General features: G+C 36.3%; 1 protein-coding gene across 1 annotated transcript; it reads left to right on the forward strand.

Annotated features, from left to right (window-relative positions):
• Window positions 1-463: 463 nt before the first annotated feature.
• Window positions 464-10900, forward strand: LOC131055920 (protein SRG1). The gene is made up of 4 exons (XM_057990230.2): window positions 464-1758; window positions 2424-2665; window positions 10020-10344; window positions 10630-10900. Exons 1-4 carry the CDS (start codon window positions 1489-1491, stop codon window positions 10759-10761), a joined length of 969 nt encoding a protein of 322 aa, XP_057846213.2. The 5' UTR covers window positions 464-1488; the 3' UTR covers window positions 10762-10900.
• The last annotated feature ends 374 nt before the right edge of the window (window positions 10901-11274 follow it).

Below are 11274 nucleotides of genomic sequence, written 5' to 3' on the forward strand. Positions count from 1 at the left end.
TATTAAAGTTTTAATTGCTTAAGGTTCTGGTAATTTGAGACAACTCATAACAGTAACTTGGATATACTCTTATGCTAAATTTTTTATTAGAACAATTCTTGCACCAAATAACCTTGCCCAGTTGAGCAACTATTTCTTTCAATAAAGATACAAAAGCTAAGCTTAGAAAAAGAAGCTTTACCCACACAAGGTATCATGATCTAGGATTACTTTCAAAGTGAAAATCCAATGTGTCCCTGCTTATAAGTAGCATGTTTGTCCACAAATTACCATCTTCCATATTAGGGAATAGCTTGAGCACATTCAATATTTTTAAACTTGCAAGAGAAATAACCCTTTCCTAAACCCCTTAAAGTTTCAATTTCCTAGCCCATTGTTTTCTAGTTAAATTTTGCCAATTTATAAAAATCCGACTAAATTTTTACCCATTTAAATATCCGACTCAGTTGAGAACCCTCTTAAGAAGAACAGAATAACGATCTATGCTGGCACTCTGCAATGCAATCCATAACATCCTAGGGAAGAGGAATTCTAGGGTTTTACGTATGTATTTGCCATTTTGCTCTTCCATTTGTGAGTGCCTCATTTCTCCATTCTCAGTCCGTAGGGTTTTCCACAATCTTCGCAGCCACATTCTCATTGTCATTCATAGCCACATTTTCAAATTCTTTCCCAATAGCTTCTTGGGGTGTCCCTCCATTGGAATGGCCCCCTCTCGCTTCCTCCTTCAGCCTCATATTTCCTTCAGCGGCGCTAGAAAACAAAAATCTTAGGCATTTTTGTTCGTTGTTATTTTCTTCGTTCTCGTTCTTTCCCGTAGCTGCCGCAGCCATGGCGCCAGAAAATGCAACCCCAGGGTTGCTGCATTCACCCATGATCTCGGCTCGCTGCGTTTTTCCCTCAAAATTTCCACTTATTCACGTGCGTTGACCCCTAGGGTTTGGTTCGCTGCGTCTCAATTATTTGTTCTACATTCAATGACTTTTTCAAAATGTGAAACCTGACAACTCATTTGAAGAGATTGAAATATTCTATATGAAATAAAGATATGGAAATCTTTTGTTAATTTCATATGATTGCTTTGGGAGCGAACAATCAATTTTATATTGGTATTTACTATTTCATAACATCAAGGGTCATGATACATAAATTCCGTCTTTTCGCGAAAGCCACTTGGTGATATCAATCGGAGCACAATAATGGTGTCCCGGAATTATTTTATTGTCCAGTCAATTCATAAAAAAAATTTAAAATTATTTTTCAATTTGATTAATTCAATGGGCATCTCATATTTTCTATATAGACAAGGAGAAACAGATTTCAAAAGCATTTTTATAAAATATGAAATTTATATGCATTATGCACTTCATTCAGGAGTATTGTGGGAGGATCCTAACATACCTAGAAGCTAGACCATCATAAACTTTCTCTCTTTAGATTGATTCGAGTGCACAAGCAAACAGACGTCTGTTTAGATTGATAAGAATCATGTTTAATTCAGCCACCGTATTTGATACTTCTAAGGGTACTTCAAAAACGTTTTCAGTTCCTGTTGATCAGGAATTGGCATCTCAGCACCTTCACAGCCTTCCTCAAAGGTATATCAGGTCAGAGAAGGAGCGCCCAAGTGCATGTCCTACTAGTCATTTGGATATCCCTATAATTGATATGGACATGTTTTGGGGGGAATCAGATTTCTGCAGGCAAAAGGAAATGGAAAAGCTTGGAATTGCATGTCAACAATGTGGATTTTTTCAGGTGGGTAGGACGAAATTGATTGTAAATTATATAGAAGACTTGATGTTTGTGAGAAAGAGGTGGACTACAGAACAACAGATTTGTCAATTTGAAACAGGCTTGAAAATTTTCAACTATCTCTGTTGATATGTTAGTTTGACTCCATTTTAGTGCCCTCTCCTAATATTGAAGGCAATTTCAGTGTCATGTCTTGTGGGCATTTTTAAAGAATACATCTTACTTAAGAAAAGTTACACCAGCTTTAAGTGAGATATCCCTCCTCAAGAAAGCCATAGTAGTGATGATAAAGACTCTTATCAGTGTTATAGTATGTAGCAAATTTTAGAGAGAGAAGAAACTACGGGAAATGAAATTATTGTAAATATTATATGACGTGCCTTGAGCTATGTACTGATCTGATTTTTAATCAAATGATTCCTTCTCTTCATGGAGATGTAAGGTTTTAATAAGAGCCTTCCTCACTCAATTCACTGGAGTTGCTTGTGCATCCTTTGTAGGTTGTGGCTGTTGACTATGCGATGTGATATATCAGTACCTTTCAAGCTATTTATTATAATGGCACTAACTTGATTTTTTTATAATGAACAAAGCGAAATACAAATTTTAATAATTTTTTTTTTTTTACTTGATTACTTGCTAAGATGGTATGCATGTTTTTGTAACAGGCTGTAAATCATGGAATTCCTCTGCCTCTGCTGGACAGGATGAAGGGAATTATGAGAGATTTCTTTCAATCACCGCTGGAAGAAAAACTCAAGTATGAAGTGCAAGAGCGTGACGGCTATGGCCAGGCCTTCATAGCCTCAGATGACCAAAAACTGGACTGGGCTGATAGACTGTTCTTGACCATTTCACCTCCAGAGAATAGAAAAATGAAATTTTGGCCATCAAAACCTGTAGACTTCAGGTACCTAAATTATTGTAATTAAGTTGGTTGCGAATTCTTTAAGATTATGCATAATTGTATTGCACAGAATGGTTATAATCAGATAACGGCAAATTATATATGATAACAAGTTTAACTGCCACTTATGCCGAACGTATTTTATATCATTGTAAACTCCTAAGCTCTACGGTTTAATAGGCAAACTTAAACAATGTTCGCATTTAGGGGGTTAAAGTTGGGGTAAAGTCATTGTATACTGTAATAGAAATCACATGTTCACTTGGTAAAAAACATAGTTTCATGGAGTTTTCTGACAGGGGGATATGGGGATGGATTTTGGGGATGGAGGGACAAGAGTCTAAATTTCGGAACGGTGAGGGGACAGTGGCAGAGCGGTGGTGGGGGTGGTGCCGATATAAAAATAGAGGTGAATGGACCAACAAATGTCATAAGATTCTCTCGACTTATTATACAATTTCATTATACTTTTTCATTATTTCATATTTGTGAATATTAATGTTGATTTCAGATCAAACTTATAAACCTCTTCTGTTATACCAAGTTTGATACAGATGAATGCCTCTGGGCCTGCAAGTCAAGTCAGTTCTAACAGAGAACTAGAAGAGCTAATCTTATATATAGAGAAAAACATAAGATAACAGTCCCATTCTGTCTGCAAAAACATACAAATTAAACCAAACAAAACAAAACTCTGCATTATATTTCACCTAACAGAAAATAAAAACTGACTCAAAAATCACAGTGAAGCTGCTCATCTCCTTTTCACAGCCTCTTCATACCTACCTAAAACAGAGCTTTATTTTGCTATATAAGGGAGAATACCACAGGCCCCACATAACACCACAACCCCACTAAGTGACATCAGTCGGAAAGAGGCACAACAAAAACAACTTAAAATAGAAAATCACGAACAGGAAAAAACTGTATTTTCTTTCCAACATACGAGGCAATGTGAGCTTTTGACTTCTCTCCTATGACTTTTCTTCTCAACTGCTCCTGCAGTAATAACACAATTATTTTTTTGGAGTTTGTGATTAGCTTGTGTGCCTAGAGGGATCACCAACCCCTTAAGACTCATAACACTACCTCTTCTGAGATTGGAGAGCCAATTGCAGCCAACTGATTCAGCGAATCAACAAAGATTTGAGGTTGTTGATGTTTTATGACATTGGTTCTTGATCAGCCATTCATAATTGAAAGAATTTCCTCCCCCGTAATGATTCTGCTTACATTGTGCATCCTGTAGGTTGAGCAAGATTGTGGCTAATGTTTTTCCTTCTCTCTGCTCCTACATGATTGCTCCATCTCCTCTAGCAGATTTCAGTTCAGTTCCTAGCTCTGCTCCCAAGTGCTGCATGTTCATTTTCACCTTCCACAGATGAGGTTTTCTACATTGAACTTAACCAAATCTTGATTTCTTCACCTAATTGGCCAGCCATTTAAAAACAAATCTGAATCTACCCACTTGAGAAAAGCTTTGCTTAAGAGTTGCAGTTTTTCTAATCCATGGCCTAGCCCTCATGCTCTCTTGACTGGAAGTTGGGAACTTAGCTCTGATGCCCTACTGAAAATATGACTCTGCATCCTAGTGACGAAATACAAACAGAAAAGAGAACAAATAAAAAGATGAAAAAAATGTCCTCTTTTTATTCAAGTGATTTGCTGCATATAAAGCAGATGTATGAAGAAATAGACTCCACAAATCGTGTCATGGATTAGGGATTTATTAACTTAGATAAGCCTGCACAACTTAAGGCTTTATTGACTGCAACAGTAATGAACAAATTACTGCTAATCTAGCATCTACTAATCTAGATTACCAGTGATGGCAGCTAATACTTTTACTGCTTAATTTACACTGTAGGATTATGTTGGCTGTGGATACTCCCATTAGGTTGCAATGCATAGAGACAAGTTATATAGAGTAAGATCTTCAAATAATATGATGGATACGCACAGGTCTTCCATTACTCTATATTTTTTGGCTTCTTAGTTCATTAAGAAAATGAGGCATTACATTAGTCTCTAATGAATCGGTATCATTGATAACAGATCGATATAGACATACCCGATAATGAATCGGTATCATTGCAAACAAGCCCGATAACTAATAGCATTAGATCGACGCCTAACTTTGTTAAGCAAGTCGTCGATCTCATTCATCTTTATCAATGTCAATATTATAATCATGATCAATGTTATAATCTGATAAACATATTCAGTTCGGAAAGCATAAATCAGATAATCTAATAGAATAGATGAGTAAACCAAAACAGAATAGAGGAGATTAACGGGTAAGGAAAGTCTTATCTTGCAGAAGCTACTAATGCATTAACACTCCCTCTTAGCTTTGGAAGATAGATAAAGTAACCTGCATCACATTTCTTTTTCATAATGTCAATCTCCAAGAATATATATCATCTATACATATGATATGAAGTACCATCAGGACATAAGATACAAATATAAAATATCACTCTAAGTATGTGACATAGAGTATCACCTAACCATGTGATATAAAAGATTCATCATTTCATTATGACAAGATATCACCTGAACACGTGATATCAGTATTGCCTAAACACGCAATCCTTAAGGATAGTCATAAATTCTCATCTTATCCAAGTTGTGGTATGTGCAAAAAAAAAAAAAAACACCTTATACAAATGTCATATCACCTAATCGCATGATATGAAGTATCATCTAGACACATGATACAAATGTCCATCACGTCAATCTTGTGATGAAAGGATATCACCTAAGCACGTGATATCAGTATTGCCTAAGCACGTAGTACTTAAGGATAATCGTATGAGAAAGATTTAAATTCTCATCTTATCCAAGTTGTGGTATGTGCGCTAACACTTCATATGAATGTTTTACCACAACACAATCATGGCTTCATCCATGATCCACCAGAGATCCACCATGACAACTAGTTTGGACATTATAAGATCGTCACCTTATAATGTCTCCATACAAGTGTTCATTATCTTGAGAGATCGTCACCTCTTAGATATGAACCCAGGGGATAAAATCTAAAATGTCCTATCATGACAAAGAAGTTTACACATTAAACATGCAAATACAGATTACAAAGCAAATTACCTTTCTATCATACCTAAACCTTTTCTGAAGTGATCAACCTTCACTCTGAAAGAGGTTTGGCTAGAATATCTGTAGTTTGATCTCCAAGGGAAAACCCTCCTACTCGAGGGAGAAACACCCAGCATAAAAATGTCTTCTTTATATATCAAATATGTCTAGCAATAATGCAAGATATGGGCCCAATACATGTTGCTTCACTCCTTGAAGCAAATTTCACAAGAACAAATCTGATTGGCCTTCTTAACAGGATTGATCTGCTCTAACTAATATATAAACTGCTCTTCACATAAATTGAATGGATCAGAGAATGAGTTTGCATCTTCTATATATATATGAGGGAGGCACCCTTTCACAAGGGGTCAGTCCTCAATGACACCATCTGTCTCTTCACAAGGGTGGCCACTACAACATCAACACTCCCTCTTAGCTAGGGAGGAATCCTTGTTAATAATATAGTTATGAAATGACATCCACCATGGCTACTCCTAGAGGGTGGAACACGATTCATCATGGTACCCAACATGATGACATTCATCATGGCTATTCCCAAAGGGTGGAACATGGGCCTTCTCTTCAAACTGCTCCCTCACAAAGAAGAGTGTATTAACAAGGGCTTGCTCCTCAAACTCCTCTCTCACACAGAAGAATGCATTAAGCAATGGCTTGCTCCTCAAACTTCTCTCTCATAGAGAAGGATGCATTAAGCATATCTTCATGATGGTGTGGCTCCCTCTGAACCTGATATCAACCTTCTGACCTCCTTGTCTAATGTTGCTTCTGATGAAATGTTAGACTCCCTCTGAATCTGATATCAACCATCTGACCTCCTCTTCGAAGAACTAGATCGCAAGGACAAACTATATGGGTTCTTCTTCTTCGATGAATACTTACCGCCATCAACTCAATCCTATGACTGCAAGCATCGAGTTCTTTCTCCCTTGAATGAAATCTCTTATGCTTCTTGGTTTGTCCTTTCTTTATCTCAAAAGATCATTTGCAAAACATGACTTATAGAACTCTGGCATGTACTTAGCAAATTCACCACTAGTAGCATAAACAAGAGCCCCTATGTTCAACATTGCTTCCTCATGGACTGTTGCACTTCTACAGGAAAATACTTGTTTATAGATGGGAGTGCGAAATCTCAAAATCTCCACTAAAGTCCCCTCCATATTCTTCCTGAATTATTCATCACAAATAGTACTTCAAAACTCTATAGCCTAAGGAGCAACAAGCTCTTCATCATTTTTAACTGCTTTAGTTGTGATTCTAAAGATGTTTTGCATGTAAGGGGCAAGTTTCTCATAGTACATTGATTGAAACAAGATATTCAAATGTAGCTTGTCCTGTGCGGACACCTACTGACAATGTTGATTCACAAATAACACGCATAATGTAATTGCATGAATTAATAACTACATATGAAATTCATGATCATTAATCAAACATGGATTACTTATCTCTTTGTTTATTAGTCTTCCTCGCAATCCAGCAATTGCTCATTCCTAATTCTTTGCACTTGAAGATTTAGATCTCATTTGATGGTTGCTCTTTGACACACATACTTTTAGTTGTTGTGTTCATCTGACATAACCAAGATCTGTGAGATGCTGAGCCCATATGCCATGCACAGGACACTCAGCAGTATCAATGTGGCATCGATCTTCCTCAATAATCTTCCCAACCATGTATTCAACTTAGGTAAACCTGTGACAAGGTTTCTCATAGATGATAAAGCTCTATAATACAGGTGGCCTAGTCTTCTATGCTAGACCTCATTTGCATTTGTTGCTTCATGAATTAGGGCTAGGTTAGGCTCTATGCACAACTCATACAAATAGCCTTGTCTTTGACCAATGACTTTAGCTTTCTTGATGGAAGAATGTCTTGGCCAAGCCAACACCTTGTTCTCCATGAAGGTTACTCTGTATCCGTTATCTTCTAGGGCTAATATGGAGACTAGATTTCTCTTGATGCTGGGGACATATAGTACTCCTTCGAGTTGCAATGATATGACTGTCTTCAGTTTGATGGTGCACGAACCAATTCCTCTAACTGGATGTGAGGAATCATCTCCGATGGTTACTTCCTCATCATTATCCTCTGTCATGGAGTCTAGCACATCTCTAAACCCTATAATGTGTCTGGATGAGCCACTGTTGATCACCCAGGAGTTAGACTTATTTGATGCATGACTTGTAAGTGCTGAGTAGAGGACATAGTTCTGGGTGTCATCTTCTCTTTTAGATTTTCCTACTTTGGCAAATGTGGCTTGTTTGGCTCTCTCTGGACATTTTGCAACAAAGTGCCCGAACTTATCGCACCTATAGCATTGAATATGTGATAGGTCTCTCTTTGAAGTGTTCTTGCGTTGATGACCCTTCCTCTTCCTAAATTGCTTCTTCTTGGTTGTCTTATTTGTGTTAGTATTTAGAACTTGAAGGTCTTCGTCTATGTTCTTTTGTTTTATTCCCATTTTGTTTAATCTTGAGTCTTCTTGGAGACAATCATCCCTTAATCTTTCAAACTTAGGATACTTGGACCTTGCACTGATGCCTTGGACGAATGTGCTCCATCCACTAGGCAACCCATCTAGAGCAATGAGTGTTAACTCTTTGCTTTGGATCTCATAATCCAGAGTTGCTAGTTCATCTCTCAGAATTGATATCCGCATAAAGTAGGTGTTGATTGTCTCCCCCTTGTTCATGGTGATATGATTTATTTCTCATTTTAATGCCAGAGTTCGACTTGCATTTGATATCTCAAATGTGCTTTCAAGTGCTTTGAACATTTTATAGGCTGTCTAATGTTTTCTTATGATGAGCATTATGTTGTTTCTCACCCCATCAACTATTATTTTTATGGCCTTTTCATTTCCCTCAATCCATGCTGTTTTGTTAGGTTCATTTTCAGGTTGGTCATTTTTAGTTTGAATAGATGAATCCACTTTGTTCTCCTTTAAGATCATCTGGATTCTAAACTTCCAGGCTGAAAAATCATCGCCACCTCCGAGTCTGTCTTCGAATCTGATAGCGTTGGCCATTGGAGAAATGTGATGTAGTATATAACCTTGTTCTTAAATTATTCTCAAAATTGAATAGCCTCAAGTTCGATCAACCTGGCTTTGATACCATGTAAATATTATTGCAATTTCCAATTTAATGAACAAGTTATATGCAGGATGGTGTATTTAAAATTTTGATATTATAACTATGAAAATAATGTTGTTGTCTTTCTTTTGCTGCAGGTATGGAGGATGAACATGTATCGATTTCAATGTCATCTCCTTTCTTTTGAATGATGTATATATATAAGGTAGTCACGATCAAGTGGCACCTTGATCGGACATGTCTTTTAGACATGTCCGACCAAGATGTCACTTGGTCATGACTTTTACAACCATCAACCATCAATCAATCCACTTAGTGTCTATGATAACTAATCGATATAAACATACCAGATAATGAATCGGTATCATTAATAACAGATGGATATAGACATACCTAATAATGAATCGGTATCATTGTAAATGATAACAGGTCGATATAAACATACCAGATAATGAATCGGTATCATTGATAATAGATCGATATAGACATACCCGATAATGAATCGGTATCATTGCAAACAAGCCCGATAACTAATAGCATTAGATCGATGCTTAACTTTGTTAAGCAAGTCGTCGATCTAATTCATCTTTATCAATGTCAATATTATAATCATGATCAATGTTATAATCTGATAAACATATTCAGTTCGGAAAGCATAAATCAGATAATCTAATAGCATAGATGAGTAAACCAAAACAGAATAGAGGAGATTAACGGGTAAGGAGAGTCTTATCTTGCAGAAGCTACTAATGCATTAATAGTCTCATGTTCAACTTTTCTCTCTTTCAATAGAAGGAATACAAGCTTAAGCTCAATCAATGTTTTTGATCATTTTGTTGACCTCATGTTGGTAATGGCATTACATTAGTCTCTTGTTCAACTTTTCTCTCTTTCAATAGAAGGAATAAAAGCTTAAGCTCAATCAATGTGTTTGATCATTTTGTTTATCTCATGTTGGTAATATGTCATTGGATTGATTTCTATGTAATGATGGCTCTAGATATGTAACAAATATATACTTATTCGATTCCCTTTTTGAATTCATTTCATAATTAATTCCAGGATATGGTGGTATGTTCCTATCCGACTTTTATCATTTTCATTTTCAATCTGATTGCACTGCCCATTTGTTGCAGAGAAACCGTGGATCAATATACTGTTGAAGTTGAAAAGCTTGGCAATACAGTTCTTTCCCTTTTATCAGAGAATGTTGGGCTAACACCAGACTGTTTCATTAACATGTTTGGAAAAGTGTCACAGACAATGCGAATGAATTACTACCCACCCTGTCCAAGACCAGATCTGGTTTTTGGCTTAAGCCCTCATTCAGATGCAACTATTTTGACAATGTTGCTGCAGGATGATGAAACAGTAGGGTTACAGATCTGTAAGGATGGCAAATGGATTCCAGTTCAACCCATCCCCGGTGCCCTGGTTATAAGTATTGGGGACATGCTCGAGGTAATGATGATAATTTGAAGTCTTTAGGCCAATACAACATGTGTAGGACCTATTAAAGGGTGTTAACTTGTTTCGAAGATTATTCGTATGGGTGTATAATTTTGAACGTTTCCATCCAAGCTGTGAATAATTGTCTCGATTGAAGATTTCATTTATAAAAAATAAGTCTACCCTCTTTATTCTTGATGATGCATTACCTATGTATCTGTTTAGTGAATAGGGATTAATGTTGGATGCCACCAGATTGATACCAAATGTAAGTTTGGTTTGTGTGTTTTGATTTAGGTAACAAGCAATGGAATATATAAGAGCATTGAGCACAGAGCGGTCACAAGCACAGACAGGGATCGAATCTCCATTGCATGTTTTACAGTCCAGGTAAGGAAACAGAAGTGGGTCCTGCTCCTGAGCTCATAGATGAGTTGAATCCCTGTCAATACAGCAGAGTCATTTATCAAGAATATTTGCGGCGTTACTTTTCTGGCAGACTTGATGGGAAGGGGAGTCTTGAATTTGCCAAAATCAAGTCAGAACTTTGATTTGACTTTGTTCAATGTTGGGCTAATAATTATTATGATTTTAAATTTGAATATTTAATAAATTTGGAATAATTATTGAAGGTAAAAATGCAATAGAAATAAGTATAGTCTCCACCTCATTTCTTTTATGCAAGCAAAGTATATTGAACCATATTATCATTAATAAATCATTAAATTACTATAAGACCTTAATATATTTAAACAATTTGATTGCCTAATAGAGACTTATATTTCTATGTAGTATGTTGTTGAGTAAATGGTGGTATAGTTATTAGTTAAAGTAGTTCACATTGTTGGTCCAAGCTTAGTTGATTCTATTATAAAAGTTTGATCAAATATATTAAAATAGGTAACATGTCTCTTTACTTACTTTATAGATTATGTATGTTAA

The sequence above is a fragment of the Cryptomeria japonica genome, chromosome 5 (assembly GCF_030272615.1).
Source record: "Cryptomeria japonica chromosome 5, Sugi_1.0, whole genome shotgun sequence".
Lineage (NCBI taxonomy): Eukaryota > Viridiplantae > Streptophyta > Pinopsida > Cupressales > Cupressaceae > Cryptomeria > Cryptomeria japonica.